The 22,409-nt window shown below is 51.3% G+C and overlaps 2 protein-coding genes across 3 annotated transcripts in view; one reads left to right on the top strand and one right to left on the bottom strand.

Annotated features, from left to right (window-relative positions):
* The window catches only part of syn1 (synapsin I), a 66,444-nt gene that overhangs the window by 21,036 nt on the left and 22,999 nt on the right, over window positions 1-22,409 (bottom strand). For both annotated transcript variants that reach the window (XM_069184864.1, XM_069184873.1), the window contains exons 2-5: window positions 18,009-18,066; window positions 16,218-16,309; window positions 13,863-14,019; window positions 13,632-13,721 (exon numbers count right to left, since the gene is read on the bottom strand). In XM_069184864.1, coding sequence (XP_069040965.1) covers window positions 13,632-13,721; window positions 13,863-14,019; window positions 16,218-16,309; window positions 18,009-18,066 — 397 coding nt within the window. The remainder of the gene's footprint in view (window positions 1-13,631; window positions 13,722-13,862; window positions 14,020-16,217; window positions 16,310-18,008; window positions 18,067-22,409) is intronic.
* On the top strand, window positions 4,660-13,292 carry LOC102683903 (metalloproteinase inhibitor 4-like). Its single transcript, XM_015368830.2, has 5 exons — window positions 4,660-4,823; window positions 9,571-9,716; window positions 10,338-10,432; window positions 11,394-11,642; window positions 12,082-13,292. The coding sequence occupies exons 2-5, from the start codon at window positions 9,593-9,595 to the stop codon at window positions 12,283-12,285; spliced, it is 672 nt and encodes a 223-aa protein (XP_015224316.1). The 5' UTR covers window positions 4,660-4,823; window positions 9,571-9,592; the 3' UTR covers window positions 12,286-13,292.

Genomic DNA, 22,409 nt, shown 5'->3' with positions numbered 1-22,409 from the left:
CATCGACGGTCCCAAGGAATATAATAAGAGAGGACTCACTTCCTCCCTCACTCCACAACTGCAGCCTGGGAGACACACAGGTCTCGTTCTGCACCAGCAGCCCCTCCTGGGAGACACACAGTGATCATTCTGCACCAACAGCCCCTCCTGGGAGACGCACAGTGATCATTCTGCACCAACAACCCCTCCTGGGAGACACACAGTGATCATTCTGCACTAGCAACCCCTCCTGGGAGACACACAGTGATCATTCTGTACCAACAGCCCCTCCTGGGAGACACACAGTGATCATTCTGTACCAACAGCCCCTCCTGGGAGACACACAGTGATCATTCTGCACTAGCAGCCCCTCCTGGGAGACACACAGTGATCATTCTGCACCAGCAGCCCCACCTGGGAGACACACAGTGATCATTCTGCACCAGCAGCCCCACCTGGGAGACACACAATGATCATTCTGCACTAGCAGCCCCACCTGTGAGACACACAGTTCTCATTCTGCACCAGCAGCACCACTTGGGAGACACCCTCCTCTGGGCAGGCCATGAGCAGGATAACCTTTTGTGTCATTCATTTTGTTTATTAGCTACTTACTAAACAACAGGTATCTCCGTTTCTTCAGGGAAATTGGTTTAAATAGCCAGCGACCTGCCTGTTATAAGAAGAACAACCATCCTTTAAGCAGTCAGAGAATATTCTACAAAGTCTGTGAGGTTCATGAAAAGTACTTTCCTCATCCTGGGGGGATTGTGCTCATACTGCTATACCGATGCCAGTTTTCACTGGTGTTGAAACTGAAACCCTGGTTCATCTTCACCAGTGAGGACAGTGTCGTAGGACTGAACTTCACGACTGTGTGGTTGAAATTCTCGGCCTGGTCCCGTCCAGCCCTGAGGAACAGACTCACTCTCTCTCTGCCTCTGAGCCCCCAGCTGGACCCCAGGTGTTCCTGTGTCTTCAGGGCAGGACAGCAGCACAGCAACCCGGGATCGAGTCTCGCACGACTGCTTGATTCAGGCTGTCCCAGCCAGGATGCCCACGAGCATCGGAAACCTGGCTCTAGACACCCTCATTCCATTCCAGAGCCTTTCCATTCATTGCTAGGAATAGCACGAGGTATTCTGAGTCTCTGGACATTCCCACATCCCCCATGAATCAGCCACGGGCCTCCTGCTTTCTCACAGCCACCAGAAAGAACAATTTCACGCTGCGGCCCGGCAGCGCAACTGGAGTCACAGTGCAATCCCACAGCCTCCCCCAGGCCCCTCGCCAGACGGCACCGTGGCCACAGCTTTCACAAGGCAGCGTGGGAGACTTTTATAGGTTATTACAGTCTAATTAAGGTGCGGTCGCCCCATGAAACAGGCGGTTTCAGACTGAGATGGCAGGAACACTGACGCAGCATGACACAGGCGGGCACAGGCGGGCACGCAAGCCCATTTCCACACACCAGGCCCGTCTGCCCATGCCCCTCCCGCGCTGCTCTCCAGACACGGCCGCGGTGCTGCAGAGGTCACTCAGGGTTGGACTGAGAGCCAGGACGCATGCCAGCCCCAGTCCAAGCCCAGCATCTCCTCTTGTGGTGCAGATTTCCGGCCTTAGAAGAAACAGCTGGAGGTTCACGCCAAGGCTGGCTGTGACTCTGCACTCTGGAGCTCCCTGCGAGGGAACCCCAGGAAGATCAGGGTCACCAGCGGTCACTAGAGGCTGTGCTCCCTCTGACCTCTGAGCTCTCCTGGACAAGACAGTCTAGGCTGAGAAGAAAGGACTTTAACTGGTTGAAAGAATGTCTCCTAACTGGCTCGGCTGCAGGTTCGAGCATGACACAGCAGTGTCCCAGTGACCCCTCAGTCTCCAGGCATGTGGTCGTTGCCTCCTGTGGTCAGCACCCGCCGTGCGCGGCAGTGGCGTGTGGCGTGTAGCGTGTCAGGAGAAACAGCTCATGGCTGGGCAGGTTGGAGGAGTCTGCCTCTGCCTCCTCATTCTGCCCACCTGAGCACAGAGGTCAACACGCTGACCCTCATCCAGGACAGGTACACCATACCAACATAAGAAAGCCTGCGAACAAGAGGAGCCCATTCGGCCTGCCAGGACGGTAACTGGTTGATCCAGAATCTGACCCAGCTGTTTCTTGAAAGAAGTCAACAGCAGGGCTGGGCAACTTATTCCACACTCCCACAACTCTCAGTGTAGAAAAGTGCCCCCTGTTCTCATTTTTCAACACACTACTCCTCAGTTTCCATTTGAACTAAGATCTTCAAAACACATGTTGAATCCACGCATTTTCTAACTACTTTATTGAAAATACAGGCCTATCCCAGCAAGCAATGGGTGCAAGGCACTTGTAGAATCTAAATTTCTCAAAGAAAATAAAATACATAAGAATAGGACAAAAACAGAGGACTAAAACAATCAACACTGAGCACAATGCAAATAGCAATTTATCAGAAAAAAACATACAGTGAAGGAAATCCTGCAAACTCAATCCCTAATCTTCATGTAAAACCATGAATTAAATGGGCTTGATGAGGATTTGGGACATTATACTGTCTCTGTGAGCAAACAGACTGATAAACCTAATTAATGGATCAAACGAAGCCAGGTTTTCCGGAATTGGCTCATGGCTCATGTCTTGTCAAGATTCCCAGACTGCAGGCTGGGGACAGAGCTCCGATCTGGATCCGGACATACGTCACCCACATCTTCTGTCCTCTCTGGGGCTACAAATACTAATTTACACTGACGTAGCTCTTTCCGGAGCACCGTCAGCTCCTATTCCCGTATCTGAAAGGTGTGAATTCATGCTCAGAAGCTACACTTTAACCTGTGGAGTGTTTTAAATGGGAACCAGATGTTTGTTTTGCCATGCTCTATTCTTTTCCTCATTACTACTGCGGTTTCATAACAGCCTCTGTGATTTCCGACACTCTCCGTGAGTCGGAAAAGGAAATTCCAGACTCTCCTCCCTCCACTGCACACGACACCGTGTTAACTGTCTACTTGACTGGAAGCCCCTGATCCTCGATTCTCCTTTCGCCTTCGTTCCGAGAAATCAGCCAAAAACCTTGAAGATCGGTAGTTCCAGATATCAGCAGGAAACATTCGCTGTTACGACACTTGAAGAAAAATGCTGCGTGTTGCAAAACAAACAAAGTTCACGTTTCCCGAACGCCATCTGAGCGACGTCAATGAGCCAGTTCCCGTTTCGTCACTCAAAGTGAGTTCGGGACACACCGCTGCAGCCCCCGGGCACGCTGTGGACATCGGGGCCGTGCCCTGAGCCTGACCTCACCGCCAGGCCACCCTCTCAGAGGGCATTGTGGGACTCCCACCACGCAGACTCCCCCATGACAGCTGCACGTGGCAATCACACACACACGCACAGAGCACATGCGAGTTCGGCCCACAGCAGCTCAGCACCTGTGACAGAAATATCTGCCTTTGGCGGAAGCGTCTGCATCAGACCCTGCTTTTTGCTGGCGGTCAAGGTGCTAGACAGAGCTTTGTGGGCACCGACTGTTTCGTGCTTGTGGTTGCCGTCACCTGCAGTACATGTTGCCTCTGTGCCACAGCTACTCTTTACAACACACGTTGCTGTACCCCCACACAATATACACAGACACACAGGTAGATGGAAACAGAGAGATGTGATCAGGTGCAGATATATGTAGCAGCAGTTCTGTGTTGCAAAGAGTGTGCGGAACCTGTTCTACAGACACACCCTGCAAATTAGAGCAGACAATTTCAAAAACGAAGAACTAAAAGCACAATCTCATTTTCTGCAGCTTAGGCTTCCTAGAACTAGAATTTGAACCTCGTAATGAGATGTTTTCAGTCTTTCTGACACCTAGATTGGAGAACAGACACCCAGAATGACTGCCGGCATCTCACGAATCGCTGCAGGTGAGCAGCCCTGCAGATGCTCTCTGCGCAGGCAGGTCGGCAGCTTGCTGGAGTGACACCAGCTGACAGAGTGGCTTGGGCAGTCTCTCAGCAGCCATGCGCTGCCCCTCCATGCACACAACACCCCTGTGCCCCTCTGCTGGGCCACACAGGAGCACTCCCCCCACCTGACGAGAGAGCCGCAGCACGAATGCTACTTACACACACGTGTGTGATTTGGGGATTTTGGGAAGAGCACTAGTGCACTAATCAGAGCTTTTCCAAACGAACAGCAAACACACCAGCACTGTCCCGAAGCCTCCATGCCCGCCCGTTGTCCTGCGACACAAACACAATCACCAGGAAGGCAGCAGACAGCAGGTTTTCCAGGTCTGCCTCACTCTTGCCCTGTTTTTGAACTGCTGACAGAGTTCCCCCAGCTGGCCCTGTCTCACGCGCTGCCTGGTGCAGGTGCTCAGCTCTGCCTGTGTGCGCAGGACTGTTCCCACTGCAATGGGATCTCTCCAAATCTCTAACAAACCAGCAGCGGCAGAAGAGCCAGCATATTCCCTTTAAAAAAAAAAAGGAATGAAAGAAAACTGTTTCCACAGCCATCTATCAGTCTTAATTGGAGAAGGGGACTTCCCGGGTGGCTGAGGTTTGTTTTCACCCATGAGCAGTGACACTACTCCAGTTGCACAAGACCAGGATCTGAAACGCCCCGCTTGTAACGGGAAGTGTGTGATCTGTTACACTTGGAAAGACAATAGTGATATAATAGCTTCCTACATGTATGTCATTCAGCAGCAAACCAAGGGTTAATTCAGCTCTATAAAAGGCCAGCCTCCCTCCACAGATGCCAAGACAACAACTCAAGCTTCTCCCAGACAGAGAAGGAGCAGAGAACAGAGAACAGAACGCAACCCAGACAAGCTAACAAGGTAAGAATGCCTTTTGTGGGTTACTTACAGGAAGAAACAGGAGAGGGGGTAGCTGAACAGACCTAGAAAACAAATCTGTGCACAACAGTTGGCTGACACCAGCTTCTGAGTGCTGGGAAGCAGTCTGTTGTGGGCGCTGTGAGCACAAAGGAGCTCTTTGAGAACTGAGTTAATGCACAGGCTTGAAATATCCACTCTGCAGATCATGAATTCAGTGGCGCGGGGATTAATCAGTGCAGAGCAACGCCGCAGCTGCAGAGGAGGGGAATTCAGTACGATCTCGGGTAATCTCACACCGCGCTCCACCGTGGCGTTTGAAAGGCGCTGTGAAAGTTCGAAGCGACCGGGTCTCCGAGACAGCGGTGCCCATCTGCCTTGCCTCACGCTGAGCAGGGAGGAGAAATCCTTTTCACTAGAAACCAGGCTCCTCTAACACTCACACTGGCTTGTTAAAAGCTGTGCACCATTATTTCAACAGTAACTCCCTTAAAATATTAACTGGTAACACAATCGAACTTTACAGGTAAAACCTCACATTTGTGTCGTTTTTGTGCACTACGAATTACTGTCATTTCTTGGTTCTGACTATGAAAAAACTAAAGGAGCACCAAACCAGCTCCCTTATTTTCTTTAACTTCTAGGTCTCTTAGAGCAACTACTTTCAATTAAGAGAACTACAAGTTACTGTAACTCAATAGTGCCTACATATACTTAAAAAGCTATTGCAAAAGAAAATGTTTATGCTATGAGTGCAACTTCAGCTGACCAACCAAAGACTTGCTTGCTGTGTTAACTGGTGGCTGTTAATTTTCTCTGTTAGTGAGTGAGTGAGTGTCAAGAAATTAGCACCCCCTCCAGAGTGAGGCCAGTCTTGCGCCCTATGCTTCCAGGGTGGGCTCTGGGTGGCTGTGGTCTTTACCAGGAATAAACAGCTGAGATTACATCTCCACACCTACAGCTAAAGCAGTAGCACAGACTAACAAAACATTAAATCAGTGAATTCAGCAAATTATACAGTGTTACTTGTGAGCACCTAAAGTACTATAATAAAAAATCCGCTGATCCCAGTTATTCAAACCACAAAGCTGCAGTTGGCTGTGTTCCTGGACTTTCAGCCACTCTGTGCCGCCACTGCAGTGAGCGCTTTAGTGAAGCACCGAGAGGCGAAATGACTGCTTTTCCGAAGAACACTCTGGCAGGCTGCTCCAGCTAATGTCTCCCGCTGGCGTGTCGTGTCCTGATCTCTGTGGGAATGAGCTTGAGCCCGGAAGAGTCTGGACGTGCCCAGGCACTTCCCGAAGAGCTGCTGAGCACCACAGCTCTGCAGATCTGACTCCTGGGCGCCAGAGACTCCAGCCCGTCTCTGCTGCTGCTCTGAGGCGTGACTGTGCCCGCGGTCTGTGGGAATGGCCTCTTCCCCTGGGCAGCAGGCTGCACGGAGCTGCAATCAGCCCTTCCAGACTCCTCTGTCTGCTCACCCCGAGCACGCCTTTCCCCGTACAGACACACCGCGAGGAAGACCATCCCCACAGACTGTGTATTCCACAGAATAAAGGGATTCTGCTCGGAGGCGGTTAGCTGTAGTTAAACTTGGCTGGCGAACCCGAGAATGTGGCAGAAGTGAAAAGACCGGGATGAAAGAGTGTGGAGCAGCCGCGGGAATCTCCTGCTGCCCGCGGGCTGAATCCCCGACGAGCAGTGCTGCACTCAGCAGCCCGCCGGGGACTCGGAGACAGACACCTGAGCGCCGGCGCGCTGTTCGCTCAGGAAGTGCTGACTGCAGCGTTGCAGAGCAGCAGCAGATGAAAGGAGAGGCTGGCGGGGAGGGAGGGCCAGGCCAGAACAATGGCTCCGGCATCTTCACTGCCGCAGTGATGCCGCCGGTAATGAGCAGGTTGTCTGTACAAACCCGCTGAGCAGCTCATCTCCCGTGCGGTGTGGCTGAGAGAGCTCGGCCGCAGCCCGGAGCAGACAGGAGCAGCAGGCGGGTGCTGACAGCTGCAGGTATGGCCGCAGAGCCGGTATTAGCGCCGCTCGACGCTGCGTCAGCGCCGGCAGACCCAACACGCTCAAAGCTGGGTCATTAGCACGGCGGCTCAGAGGAGCCCCAGGAGGAAGACGGCAATTAGCAGGGAAAGATAAACAGCAATTTTCAGGGCTCTTCGTCAGAGGGGTCAGTTTGTAGACAGGGAGCAAGGTCGGGGGGGAGCTATAATATTTGGCAATCAAGATCTGCACAGACCGGTTTCTTGAGCAATCAGGTAGTCTACTCACGGTGTTTCATCTAACCTCCTCAACCTCCACCCTCTCGGAGAGCACAGAGCACAGCTCCTCCAAGCCCAGAGAGAGGAATTCAGGCAGCAGGCAGGAGGGCTCCCAGCCCTTCAGAAAACTGTCTGTTTATTCCTCAAACTGCATTCAGGGCGCTTGTGTCTGCATCACTTCATAAGATCACATGGCTGCGTAAAAAAGAACAACGTTCCACAGTGTTTTTAATGTTTAGTAATTAAAACACGCTCTGAATTATTCCTGTAATTCTACACAGCGTTCTGCCTGGGGGTCAGTGTATGAAATTCAATCCACAAACTGAATAATTGATTAAACCTAAACAGGTGCTTGAGATTCCTTGCTAGATTGAATATTTACACTTGTTTAGTTCACTAATTGCAATGCAATTGAAATACATTTTTAAAAAAAAAATCATAAATAAGCATAAATGCAAATTATGTTAACAAACCTTCCCAGTTTAAACACTTTTTACAAGTAGTATGTGACATACCCACAATGCAGTAGGCTGCTCTCAAGTGCTCATTACTGGCAGGATGTGAGTTACTGCTCAGTCACGACAGCATGGGGTAGCTGAATTTCAGACAGCAAGCTCAGACGGGCACAGTCCAAGACTTCACCCTGGGGGCACATTACCCACCTCCTCTGTCACACTGCTGGCGCACACAGGTAACCCACCTGGTGACACGCGAGAGCCGCTCAGCCTGAGTAATCAGCACGTAGCAAGATAGCCCGGTGCATTCTGGGTAACAATGCAAAGCTGTAACAAGCTCTAATATCATTCCTGAAGAATCTGTTGGTTAGAAACAAAGCGTATACCGAGATGATGCATTGACATGGTTTTACTTTAATTACAAGGTAAGGTTAATCTGTTAAAGGAGTGATTGTTTTTCCTTAAACACTGATTCTGATGCCTGTAGTTATTATTTCGATTTCAATCTCTTGGCCTTCTACACTGTAAAGCCCTGTCATTAGGCAATGATATCAGTCTGGGAGGAAGAGAAGGTTCTCACAGTCTGGACTCCCTGGGAAGACTCTGGGTGACGTTCAGAGACAGAACTGTAGTGGAAGCATCAATAGGATCAGTTCTGCTGGGCCAGTCTGTACTGCCTGCTGTGAGTGATTCAACAGATGATCTTTCATTCACAAGTGTTAAATACCCACTCAACGCTGCAATAATAGCAGTGTTATTTAGACATCCAGCCATGCTCAAGTTAAGGATGACACAGCACACAGAACTGTTCCACTAGCAGACAAAGAGAGGCTACAGCACACGCTGAAGAAGGTGGTCTTGGTGCACATTAGCCAGGTGTAACTGTCCAGTGCTCTCCAGCTTAATGAGTGCTTAATGAACTGTCTGGGCTGAATCTTAGCTTTCGCATACAAGAATAGATGTTGAAATTTTGGCAAAATATCTTAACAATTTTACCCTGCTGGTCCAAGGTTTTAATCAGGAGGTTTTAAAATCTGCGCTGCTTTACGATGTAGAAAAGAACCCGTACATCCTACACACTGAACACTCCAGAGGTCATCTATATTCCAAATTCCTAAATCCCAGGGAAACCACTCTGATGTGTGCTGCAATCCCAGGAGACTGAGTGTGAACTGACTGACTCTACCCAGACTGTGGCAGCACAGCCAAACAGAAGTCAGCCCAGCTAAAAGACACATGCACACACACACACGCAGTAGCAATCGGGTCTGCTTATCACAGCAGAGAGAGGGGAGGAAAACATCAAGACAGTTAAGAACTGAACTGCTACATGAACGCTAAAGAACATGAAAACAAAAACAACACCAGTTTCCAACATCATGTTACATGAGATCTATAGATCTGATACCTCTCCAGATTAATCTGACAACAGACAACACCTGGCTGGATGCACACTTCAATCATTTTCCAGCTAAGAAGATCGAGACTGTTTTGTCTTCATTTTGATCAGATAATCAAATGTCCTGTTCCCTTCCGATCATCAGGAAATACCAGCTGTCTCATTTTCTGTTTTCCTTTTCAACTTCTAAAAATATCACCAATCTAGAGAAGAGAACAGACTCCTCCCAGGTATCCAGGCAGTTTGACAGAGAGACAGAAGGAGGGGACATGTATCCGCACACAGACTTCCAAACCAGCAAAAGACTCATATCATATGTCATATCCTGTCAGTCGTGCGTTTGTGCAAGCAGCAGCAAGCACACATGAAAGCACAGCTTAGAAGCACCAAGCACAAGTTGACATTAGACATGATACTGGACACTGAACTGTGATCAGAACCCTGTCTGTATTGATTCCCAGCTGTGAATTCTGCAGGTCACCAGGTCACTCTGAAGTGGACGAGTGACGAGTGACGAGCTCAGAGCTGCACCTGTAGCTCTTTCTTACTCGGCTTTGCAGGAGACACACGGGACAGAGCTCCACCAATCAGCCCGACGCCCATGTCTCTGTCTGTCTCTCCCCCTGCAGGTTCAGCTGCCCGTCTGACACAATGAGCTCCCAGTGGTGTGTGTTTGTGAGCAGCCTCTCTCTGGCTCTTCTGATCGGGGGCCTGACTGACGCCTGCACCTGCGGCCCCCAGCACCCCCAGACTAAGTTCTGCTCTTCTGACGTTGGTGAGTGCCCACAGACCGGCTGAGCCGGAGCTGGGGCTGCAGTCTCTGACAGCCTTTCCTGCCACAAGATGTTGGGCATCAAGTGTTTCTTCAGCTCAGACTCCTCCCACCCCCCTGCCATTTGCAGTTCCACATTTTTCAGTGTGAAGAAACTCACAAACAAGTGAGGACTGAGCCCCTTCCCTCCCTCTGGGGGGTCTAAGCCCCTGTCTGAGGTGTGTCAATGGCTGTGCTGCAGGTACAGGTTTGTGCTGAAGGAGTCAAATTAACATTTCACTCAGCTCACAGCCCAGAGAATTCAATTTGTATTATTTCTCTTATACAATTTTGTAATTTAGGGCCAATTATCAATTATCACCTCAAGAAGGGAATGTTTTATAAATGTTTTGCCAGTGACAAGAATAACTTCCAAGCTGTTCTGGAGATTCCCTTAATCTGTCTATGAAACTGATTTCAGGACTCAGAGTTCAAGTCCATTCAGTATCAGGACTTGTTCTGTAACACAGCTCACCCTGTCTAACCTGGAGAGTGACTGGGCAGTTTGTGTTAGGAAGGGCTTCTATTACACAGCCAGTGTTGCAGCATGAGCTTGACTGCAGGTCTTGTGTGCTGTCTTGCCAGTGATCAGAGGCAGGATCGTCGGCATGGAGTACGTCAACATGGACAACCAGACAGACGCCCCGCAGTGGATCCGCTACGAGGTCAAGCAGACCAAGGTAATCCAAGGCCGAGTGCTGGCTCTCTCAGATCAAATACTCTTTGCTCAACTTGTCCTCCCTGAAATGCACTTTGTTGCAGCCCTCATGTGCTCAGCTACAGCAGTGAGGTAAAGTAGCCCTCACCATCTTCCCAAGGTGTATCATGGCAGGCCGCTCTGTGCATGTGCTTGCCAAAGGTAGGCTTTCTCTGGCAAGCACATGCACACAACTGGCTTCAGACACACGCAGCTCAGAGCCTCGCAGACTCTAAACAAAGAAAAGAGGGACAGGAAAAGAGTCCCGGAGCGGGAAGAGGAGAGAGGAGGAGAGGAAAGTGGGAGAGTAGGAGAAAGGAGAGGGACGGTCCACATGCTCTGCCACAGTCTGTGGTCAGGGTAATGGAGCCCCAGGCCCTGGCTATAAATAAACAATCAAGTCCACTGAGTCAGAGCAAGGAGCCTAGAAAACCACAGCAGATGCAGAAAGGGGCCGTCTGAGTACCTGAGCACAGGCCACACCCAACATACCAAATAAACACTGTGCTGCTCACTGTGGTAACACACATCTCCACTGTCCTTCCTCTCGAGTGGGATGGTGAACTTTCCATGCCTTGTTTGGTTTGGCTTTGCGTCGCTGTGCGCCGTGCAGCTGTGTGTGCGTGTGTCTTTACTGCCAGCACATCTGCGGCGCCCTGAGCTCTACAGCGCTGCCCAGACTGGGGTCAACCCTCTCTGCCCTCCCTGTGGTCACTGTCCTGTGTGAAGAGCAAACTGGTTCTTACTCTCCCTCGCTGCAAGAACAGGCGCCAAGGGACCAGATCATAAATAGTGAAGTGAACTGAGAAACAGCAGAACACGCAGAAGCATGTGAACTCCTCTCTCATGCTGGCTGCCTGTTCACAGCCTGCAACACACTGTGTTCATAATAATCCATCTGCTGCACCTGGTGTTCCTGAAGGCTAATGATCCCTGTGTTACAGATGTTCAAGGGCTTTGAAAGAGTGGCAGATGTGCACTACATCTACACCCCCCATGATGGCGGCGTGTGCGGGTTCGAGTTCAACCTCAGTGGCCCTGCCAAGCAGACTGAGCTGGTGATGGCCGGGCTGCTGACTGAGGACGGGCGCGTCATGGTGTCAGTTTGCAGTTTCATCCAGCCCTGGGACAAGCTGAGCACTGGGCAGAAGCGGGGCATCATGTACACCTACAAGGACAACTGTGACTGCAGGGTGAGCTGTTTCACTGCATCACTGCACTGTCGCACAGCACTGCACAGTCACACTAGAGTACAGCACTGCACAGTCACACTAGAGTACAGCACTGCACAGTCACACTAGAGTACAGCACTGCACAGTCACACTAGAGTACAGCACTGCACAGTCACACTGGAGTACAGCACTGCACAGTCACACTGTAGCACAGCACTGCACAATTACACTGGAGTACAGCACTGCACAGTCACACTAGAGTACTACACCGCACAGTCACACTGGAGTACTACACCGCACAGTCACACTGGAGTACTACACCGCACAGTCACACTGGAGTACTACACCGCACAGTCACACTGGAGTACAACACTGCACAGTCACACTGGAGTATTACACTGCACAGTCACACTGGAGTACCGCACTGCCTGACGCCGCCCTCTGTGCTGTGTGCCCACAGATAAACCCCTGCCACTCCGTGCCCTGCACCCTGACCTCGGAGAGGGAGTGCCTGTGGACGGACGGGCTGTTCTCCCGTGGCTGGGACCAGGTGCAGGCCCAGCAGTACGCCTGCGTCCACCAGGGCGAGGCCGCCTGCGGCTGGGCGCCCCAGAAGCCCCTGCGCCCGGACGCTGGCCTGCGGCGGGCTCCCCAGGCGCAGTGACGCCCCCTGCAGGCTCAGCGGCGGGAGGGGCGCAGACCCTTCACCGACGCGCTTTTAGAAGGTTTCCAACGACGGAGTTCCACAGATAGAGCCGCCCCCCCAGCACAGCTTACCAGCAGCACCGCGGCTCGTTAACTGAAACTTCCTCGGCTCAGGCCCTCGTCCGCAAGAGCTCTCTCTTCTCTTCTGTGTTTCAATTCTCTTCCCTTTCATCAGCGGGCAGTACAGCTCCCCGCTCGGTCTTCTCACAATGTCTCTGGCATTTTTATAAAGATTTGTTTTAAACGTACCACTCGCAGGCTGTGATTTGTTCCAAAGCTTTCAGGACAAGGGAAGCTGGAGAAATGCTCCTCCATCTAGTCTGAGTCGGCAGCCCAAAACTTCAAAGAGTCCAGCCAGCAGAGAAGGAAGCTGGAGCTGCACACACCAGGGCACAAGGCAGCCCTTTGTACCCTGGCCAGTTAACTCCAGCAGAAACCACAGAGACATCTCACTCCTTCATGCGCCTAAACAGCTAGAAACAAATCTTGGGCTCCGCTAAAACACACAAGACGTCTGTTCATAAAGGCTGCTTTAAAGTATTTGCTTTAGATGTTCAAAGCTAGCCAGCGGCTTGGGTATTTAATGAACGACGTCTGCCGCCTAGTGGCCGCACGATAAAACTGCATGTCTACAGGTTCTGAACTACTAAGCAGCGATGACACATACTGTAGTAACACCAACCTAAGAACATGAAGCAAAAACGAGTATTTCATGTTTTTCATCATTTTAACCCCCAACAGCACTTAAGCTTGTAATTAATAAACACACCGGATATGGGAGAGAGATATTGCAGAACGTGTAAGAGAGTGTGTTTATTACAGCCTGGCACCCATTGGAATCCGAAGTTTTATTTTTAGTATTGTATTGCAAGTTGTTGTTGTTTTTTATACTCCTAGATTATTTTTCTACTCCTTTTTAAAATCTCTTTGAAAAATTAAATAAAAGCAGTAACAAGCTGTGGTTGAGATTGTTGTATTGCATTGCTTTGTTGCTCAAATTAAACGCGACGCTGACCCGGGTCAGAGAGAGAACCGATCGGGTCGGACTGTGACAGAACTCTCACAGGTGGGTCTTCTAGGCAGGAGGGAGGAGCCCAGGTGCAGCGGACTGCAGGGCAGTGGGGCAGAGGGGCAGAGTGGCAGGGAACAGGGGATGGGGGTCAGGGGGGCGTCTTCACTTCAGGAACTCCAGGGCTGTTGTGAGGGCAGAGCTCCCGAGTGTCTCTGCGTACAGCTGACGGGTCAGCTGGACACACAGCTCTGCAGGACGGCGAGGGGCCGAGGCGTGCACAGCGGCTCACTCACCATCTCCCTGTGGTTGGGGTAGTAGATCTGCTCGATCAGGGGGAAGTCCTCAGGCCCCATCTTCTTGTACAGCCTGGTCATCTGGGCAAACTGCAACACAGGACAGCACTGCTGACCACAGCTGCGTCACGGGCCTGACCCCCTCTCACACTGACCTGCTCTCACACTGACCCCCACTCCCCCACAGTACCCCAGGCTCGCAGGTCTGCAGCCCAACGCTGGGACACTCACCACCCAGGGCTTGTCGCAGAAGTTGAAGACGGTGTGCAGGGAGTTGACGCTGGGCAGGCCGGCGTACTGCAGCCCGATGACGATGTTGCGGAAGTCTCCGTTCTTGGCCATGCTGAAGGCATGCTGCCGGACCAGGACAAAGTCCGGCCGGAAAGACCTGTGGGCAGGATGGACAGGTGTCAGGAGCACACGCAGAGAAGAACACGCCAGCCTGCTCTGAGCACGACCGCAGATCGGTGTCTACGAGGCAGGGCACTCAGGGAAGTGTGGCCTTTAACTAGAGAACAGGACCTGCCCGAATCTCTTGTGGCAGCTACTGAGCTATCCTCACTACACACACGCAAGCATGCAAACACACACACACACACACACATTCATACTAACACATGCACCAGAACACAAACGCACATGTGTGAACAGAAAGAGAAGCAGAAGAAGGAGGCCCAGTGTTCACAGGGTAGAAATATGAATCTCCAGGACCTGCTCTCTCTCTCTGGTCTTAACACACCGTTAAACTGCTACTAATTGAAATCAGGCTCCTTTTTTCTGCAGCACACAGTGGGAATAATTATTCAATTACAATCCATTTCTGGAGAAAGGCTAATAGTTATTCAAGGACATTTACAGATGGCAATTAATATAAATGAAAGCCAGGTTTTGGGATTTTGAATTGAAGTGGTAAATCGCCTCTGACTGCAGAGCCCTGATGAACTAGCGCAAGCTTCTTGTTATTTTCCTACCGCACGTTTCCACCTCTGTCTTCAGTGAAATAAAGTGCCTACAGAAACACAAGGTAGGGTGTCCCCAACACAAAGGCTGAGACCCCAGTGCGGCCGTGCAGGGGAGACACAGGAACCATGTGCACAGCGAGGTCACACGCTGGCAGGCCTTGCAGTGGAGCTCTGGTGCACTGGTGATGCTGTGAACTCTGCTCACCTATTAGAACAGGGGAAAGGTCACAGAGCACAGATGTTTGCAGTCCGACCCATTTGGCAGTGAGTAATTGATCCAATGATATCATCCAGCTCTGTGTTGACAGAAGTCAGGGTATCAGTTTCAATGACCGCACAGCTTGTTCCACACCCCCACAACCCTTTGTGTAACAACGTGCCTCCTGAGCTCAGATTTAAATAACCTTCCACAATTAGCTCCTAACAACCCATCAGGCTAGATGGGCCCAGTGGGCTGCTCTCACTTGTCACCCTCTTGTGTTCTCACAGATCTTGGCACTTTGAAACCATCCAACATCTGTACTGGAGGTGGATACGTGGGAACAGCTCTCCAACATCTGTCTAGTACATTTCCTTGGGTCCGTATTTTTAAGAGAAGGGGTGAGTGCAGGAAATTGCTGTTGAAAATTGCAGCAGAGGGTGATACAAACAGCCCCAGAGCTCCGTGGCCAACCTGTTCCTCCAGTTAGCTGACAGATCGGTTAAGGTGTTTGTTTAAATGAGGGAATTTTTCTTCTGGTAGTAAATCTTGGATTGACACAGTTCAGCCAGTTCCCACTGCTCACGGTGAGAAAAAAGGAAGAGCATGCTCCCTTTGTTAAAACTGTGATTTATAAAAGAAAAAAAGTGTGCAGCATTCAGTGCTTGTTGGTTACATAGGAACAAGTAGAGTTTCATTTCACACTGAAAAAAAGGAACGAGAAACATGTTTTGGCTATAAAGTCTTCTTCAGGTATGCACCTTCCTATTTCTCAGCATGGAATGAACCTTCACTGATTCTTAAATGTGGCTTGAGTGCAGCATACATACAAACCAGCATCTTTTTCTTTGCAACCTTGCCGGTCAGAATGAGATCCTGCTGTTTCTTAGTAACGACTGCAGCTGCAGCACAGCCTGGAGTAGAGCCGGCGCCTGTGAGCACCGGCACACAGCTCGCGCCCAGACTGCAGCAGCCTGCCCTCCTCTCTCATGCACTGATCCCTGCAGGGGAGCTGAACACCGTCACCCCTCCACACCCTGCTGCACCCCGGCGCAGGACGGCACACAGCTTCCAATCAAATCCGCACTTCCCTGCGGGGCTGGGGGTGAAGATCGTCAGATACAGTTTTCTCCCCCGGAGATTCACTCCATGAAGAAGAAGGTGAAAAATCTTTGCAAAACACCGCTCCTCTAAGAGACATGCAAAACAAGGGAAACCGACACTCCAGGGAGGTGCAGAAAGTCCCTCGAGGTGCTCGAGCTGATCATGCAGCAGTACACTTCACGATCATCATCCTCATCCTCAGCCTCACCAACCTGCGTGCATTTACCTAATTTTGGAAACACTGAACACAACCCCGGCTGTGGCTCGGCCCCCTCAGCTCCCCCTCCCCTCCGTGTGCAGAGGCACAGCGGCTCAACCTACTTCGTGATCTTGTTCCCGTTGCGCAGGGCCTCGATGTCCACACTGTAGCTGCCTGTCGCGTGAGCCACCAGGTTTATCTCCGAGAAGCTGGCCTGCAGAGGGAGAGTGACCAGTCGTTAGAACAGCTTGTGGGCTGAGGACTCGAGGCACAGACACCCAACACAAACACACACACACATCCACAGACACACTCAACCACAAAGAAACACAGACACACACATCCACAAACAGGCATGTACACCCACAGACACACTCAACCACAAACAAAAACAGAAACACAACACAACACAAACACAGACACACACATCCACGTACACCTACAGACAAACACTGACACATAGACACACCCATAGAAACAATCAACCACAGATAAGACACACACTCACAGAGATACACAACACACACAGACACACCACACAACACAGACACTTAAGATACACAGACACACTCAACCACAAACACAGACAAATAGACACACACAACCACAGACACCAACACACAGAAATATACACACTCACAGACACACACCCACAGATACACCCTCACCCACAGACACACAGACAGACATGCCTACACAGGCACACACAACCACAGACACACATAGACACATAGAAACACACTCACCCACAGATACACACAAATCCACGTACATATATACACAAACAAACACACATCTACACACAGACACAGACCAACAAATCCACACACACAGACATACAGTATACCTATACAGACACAGTCACAAAAACACATGGACACACTCATACAAACACAAAAATACATGTATATGCATTTATGTACACATATTCATACAAATACATGTACACACAGTCATACTGACACACAAACACATGTACACACATTCATAGACAAACACATATAAACACACTCATACAGACACAGAAACACACTTTCAGAAACGTTATTAGTGTTTTGGGAAGGAGTCACATAGAGACCGAAGAACAGAGCCCTGCTCATGGCAGTGCGCTCTGTGATCAGTCTGCTGAGGAGTCTGGGAGGCAGAGCAACATGCGTCAGCATAGCTCCACGACCCCCCACTCCTGGCGGACAGCTCAAAGGGAGCGTCACGCCGACGTTCAAAGAATTGTCAATTAAGTCCTTAATTCACCTCTCAAGTACTTTGTTATTTTAAGAACCAGATTTTTGGGATATTATTCCATAATTTCACTCATTTCCGTTACCAGATCTTTTTAAATCTGTCTTCTGTCTGTTTTATATTGGAAAGGATCAGGGGGCTGAGTTACTGCTACAGAGTGTGGTTTTCAATGAACGGCATGACTAGCCGAGCAAGGCCCTGCATGCTGCTGGTTAAACAAACGACAATGACTGTCAGCTACAGCCCAACTTTGTGTGGTACAGGACAGGTCCTGCATGGCTGCACTGGGGTGTCAGCCTCTCTGCTGGGGACCCTCTTCTCAGTGGCTCTGTGTGGATGCTCTGTAAGTCATGAAGTCAGAGGTGGTCAACTTGTGGTACAAGACCAGTTCATCAGTTCACCAGTTTAAATCAAAAACTGAATAAGGACACTAAACTACACTCCCCTTGTTATCTATGGTAACTTCCTCCTAGCTGTGCTTCAAAACTCTGCCGTTGCTCAAACCTCCACCTGATGTAACCAGGTGTCTTCTCCTGTCCAGCCCTCAGGGATGTGGACACTCGGTCAAAGTGTGTCTCACAACAGATACGTGCTCCGGCTTCATGCAGCTTGTCCAGGGAGGAAGGAGAGAGCAGCGCTGACACTGCTCTACTCCAAGAGGGACTTACACCTACCTGCTCCACCTTGATGTCGAATTCGCCATGCACCTTCTTGCCTTTGAAGAACTTGACCCTGAGGGAGAAGAGGGGGAGAGACGAGCGTCAGGTTACAGGATTACGACAGCTGGCTCTGCTGAAGCAGGTTGACCGACTCCGCCCCACAATCAGGATGCTGCTTCTCTGCTGGCACCCTAATGATCGTTGTGCTGTGTCATTGCTGAACACCGCTGCTACACTCAGCATTCAGTGGAACAGGCAGCTCAACCGTGATTTCTGGGTCATTTGACACAGTGAGTTTTCCACAGCTTCCTCCTGGTGGGGCTGAAGCTCGCTGCGTGGTGCAGTGACAGTGTCCCCATGCACCTTACTCTTTCAAGAGTGATTATGAAAATATCCCCCCACAAACTTTCCATCTGGAAATAATCAGCTACCAGCCAGAGCCACTAAGCCCTGCAGCCTCCGTCCAGGAGTGAAGGATCCCAGACAGTCTGAGCCTGTTGTTCACTTCTCTCTCACACTGGAAACTCTGGAGGCTCGGAGAGTGAGGAGTGTCACAGGAGAGTGAGGAGTGTCACAGCACAGTCAGGTGTAACATAGCTCTCTCTGACATAACCTAGTTGTGTCTGACAAGAGCAGAGGAGTGACACAGCTCTCTCTGAGGAGTGACGCAGCTCTCTCTGTCTAGAGCCGGAGGAGTGACACAGCTCTCCCTGAGGAGGCACACAGCTAAAATCCACAAGGTGAGCTAAAGACAAGCTGAAGCTCTGCCTGTTTATCTGTTTACATCTTTCAAAAAGTAACCAGAACAGGTGGGCTGGGGACTCCACTGGTGTGAACTGATTTCCAGGGAGTGAAGAGGCAGGTCGCTTCAGAGCAGCTCCAGGGGTCGGCCACAGGAAGTGGGGGGGGGGGGGAAATGAGCCTAGCGACCAATCCCTCCACGGCAGGATGTTAATACTGGGTGCTATGGCAACGGTAGCCATCACAGGGAGAAAGACAAGGTGCTAAGAAACCAGCAGCCAAATGGGCAGGTTTCCCAGAACGCCGAGCTGCTCGCACCTGTCACCGGGAGCTGGCTGGCTGGGCGCAGGAGCAAAACCACGCCTGACGCCGCAGTGCAGATCTTCCCAGAACCGCCCTTCCTCACGTTCCAGAGTCCCGTCACGTTAAACACAAGACCTCCCATAAACACTACTTTCCCTCTCAGTACGTCAGCCCGCTCAAGACCCTGACCCACAGAACTAACCAGCAGGGATCTGCTGTGTTTGTGCATGCTGCTTTCTGTGCTTGGTGTTTTGGTGCAGCTGTATTGTATAACAGCGCCTTACATGTACTTTTCATCGTCCTGTTTCTTTTTCTGGTTGATATTCAGTGTTTAAAAAAAATACATTTCTATGTTCTTTATTTCAGTCGGATTTCTCAGCAGCCAAATGCCTGTTAAAAACCAGCCTCCTGCAGCTGAGGAGTGCCAGCAGGGCACAAGCGAGGTAGAACAAACCCCTGCTGCAGAGATAAAGACACTGCGCCAGTGCTGGGCAAAATGCAAGGTGTCACAGGGCCCAGTGCACAGCGCTGGAGAGACGGGACTCAGAGCAGTGTGCCGGGCCAGTGCTGTTCAACACTTTCCTAACCGGGCTACAGGGGGAAAAAGACAGTACAGGACAGGACAGGCAGACAAGGGAAGCTTTCAATACAGACGGGCCTGTCAGCACCTAAGGAAAAGTGAGACAGTGAAAAAATGCAACTAGTCTCAAAGCAGATGGTCTGCAACTGCAGGAAGCCCAGAGATCACCAGAACTGAGAGGTGAGCCGCTATAAATACCCCTTTAGACCACTGCACACATAGCCACAGTGCTCAGAGTCTGAGGAACAAGGGAAGAGGAAAGAGTTTAATGAGAGACTTTCTTGGCCTTTAACAATGTAGCTGTCATGCTGTGCAGAATAAAATGTAATCAACTCCTGCTATAATTGCATTACCCAGAAAATAGCATCAGTGCGACATTCATTAAGTTGCCGCCCCTCCCCCGTCTACCTCCCACTCAGCCTGCCTGAGTGAACATCGCAGTTCCTGGGGCAGCCGCTGGGAGCCCCCACTGCAGCATGGGCACCGTGATGGAGCAGCGCAGGCTGAAGGATCAGCCAGCAGGACCGCCTGCTGCAGCTCCTGCTGTGCTCACGCCCGGCTCTAAACTGTCCCAGCACAGGCCGCCCTTCGCTGTGGAACAGGAGACAGGAGGGAGGCAGCCCTCAAGAGTATCTACCACGTTTCCATTACTGCCTCCATCGGGCCTTGATCCACACCCCCAGGGTACCACACACAGCACGTGCAGGATGTTTGTGTCTGCTCCAGCCTGTGCTGGGCATTTTTCCTGTCTCCTGCCGCAAAGCTAGAGGTGACGCAGAACCTTTGCACAGCTCAGTGGGCTGTGAGCATCAGAAAATCGTGCTCACTGTAACTGCTAACTTTCGCTACTAGCAGAGACTAAAAATGCTCTGTCAGCTATTGAACCCTGTAGACTCCCTACATGCTTAAAAACATCCTGTAGCACACAGAAGCATTCAGGTTCTGAGCCCAGAAGGAAGCTTTTGAATGCGGCACAGTCATATTCCACCCTCCCACCCCCTTTCTATCCTCTTTATCCAATTCAGAGCTGCAGGGGAGCTGCGCCCTATCCTGGTGTGAGGCAGGGCTCACCCCGGCCAGGGCACACAGACACACACGCATTCACACCAACTAACCAGCCAGCATGTCTTTAGACTGTGGGAGAAAACCAGAGCACCCTGAGGAAACCTACACAATGTACACAAACACAGGGAGAACATACAAACCCCACACCGACAGCACACGAGGTCTGGACCTGAACGCAGGGTCCCGGCACCACAAGGCTGCAATGCTGACCACTGCGCCACCATGCTGCTCCAGACTCCATCTTCTAGGGCTTTATTGTCCTTCACCACACTTTAGATCTGAGCTGGAATACGAGTTAAAACCTGCAGTAACCTCCCTGCCCGTCTAGCCCAAGCCTCCAAGCTCCTTCCAGACAGGCAGTCTGATCAGAGGCGGTGCTGGTCGCCACAGTGCTCCCAGATAAATGATCCCTAATAGAGCTATTAATCACAGGCATCGCCACTGCCACCGGCTGCAGCTTTGTGCTGCAGCGCTGCTCTGCCTGGCTCCCGACAGCAGCGAGAGCGAGCTCGGGGCTCCACGGGCGACGCTCGTTTGTCTCCTTCGATCTGGGATCCTCTGGGAGACAGGTCCCGCAGTGAGCAAAGGGCTAGCTCACGAGCACAGACCTCAAGCAAATGAAAGACACACAAAGCCTAAAGGCACAGCCCACAAAAAAACAAATCAATTGTATAAATAATCCAAAATAATGAGCACAGTTCAGCTGTACCCCCACTACTGTACCCCACTCAGGGCTGCTGGGGAGCTGGAGCCTATCTCATCAAGCAATGGGCACAGGGCAGGGTACAGCCTGGACAGGATGCCGGTCAATCACAGGGCAGACCAGACCAGACAGAGCGCCTGGAGTAAACCCAAGCGACCGCGGAGAGAACATGCATACTCCACACAGACAGCACCGCAAGAATTGAACCCAGGTTCCCAGCACTACGAGAGGAGCTGCACCTGCACAAGGTCCCTGCTGACCACAGGGGGCAGAGTCTCATTAGGACAACGCTCCCTCATCGGAGAAAGTGGATCTCCTATGGAGAGCACCAGGCCTGCCCGAAACCCACCTTACAACAGCAGCAGTGTGCGAGAGCCAGGGAGAGAAAGCTGTCCTTTAAAAGACACGAATGCAGCACAGCGCTACACAGGACTACAGCAGAGCTGCATTCGTGGCAACACTGCCAGCTCCCAGACCAGACGTTTATTCCGGGGGTCAGTGCTCTTGTCAGGAGCTACACTTCTACAGCTGGAGGAAGCACGTGTCCTCCACTGCTCGCACTCGGCCTGGCTGTCCCTGGCAGAGCTGCACACTTGAACTCTGAGTCTGAGGTCAGGCAGGGATCGCTGCTCTCCCGTACACCAGCTCTCCCCTCAGCCAGCGTGTTCAGAGCCGATCCTCCAGGGACTCCTTTTAATCCGAGGTGGGAAAAACACTCCTTGGAGCATCACAGGTGTGTTCAACAGAAGAACCGAGGAAAGCAAATAAACCCAGGCGCTATCGAGCCCCCGTCTCCCAGGAGACCCCGACTGCTGGGCTGAAAGCACAGAGCCTGGGCTGCCTTCACACCCCTGGGGAGGGCTCGGACCCCCCAGGACAGGCGGGACGTCCCGGTGCGGTGCAGACCAGCCAGAGAAGGGGTCTCCCTGCACCTCCCCCGCTGCACCCCAGTCCCTGGGGTTTCATCCACAACCTGCTGAAGTCGGGGCGCAGTCTGCAAACACCCCGACATCTGTGCACTCTG

The sequence above is a fragment of the Lepisosteus oculatus genome, chromosome 2, assembly GCF_040954835.1.
Source record: "Lepisosteus oculatus isolate fLepOcu1 chromosome 2, fLepOcu1.hap2, whole genome shotgun sequence".
NCBI classification, from domain to species: domain Eukaryota; kingdom Metazoa; phylum Chordata; class Actinopteri; order Semionotiformes; family Lepisosteidae; genus Lepisosteus; species Lepisosteus oculatus.
This window is presented reverse-complemented; position numbering and strand designations above follow the sequence as displayed.

What these genes read in the sequence shown, in the direction of transcription:
- LOC102683903 (XM_015368830.2), top strand. Translation starts at nt 9,593, where the DNA reads ATGAGCTCCCAGTGGTGTGTGTTTGTGAGCAGCCTCTCTCTGGCTCTT. An exon ending in GTTCTGCTCTTCTGACGTTG is followed by an intron (nt 9,717 to 10,337) that starts GTGAGTGCCCAC and finishes CTGTCTTGCCAG; the next exon opens with TGATCAGAGGCAGGATCGTC. An exon ending in ACGAGGTCAAGCAGACCAAG is followed by an intron (nt 10,433 to 11,393) that starts GTAATCCAAGGC and finishes CCTGTGTTACAG; the next exon opens with ATGTTCAAGGGCTTTGAAAG.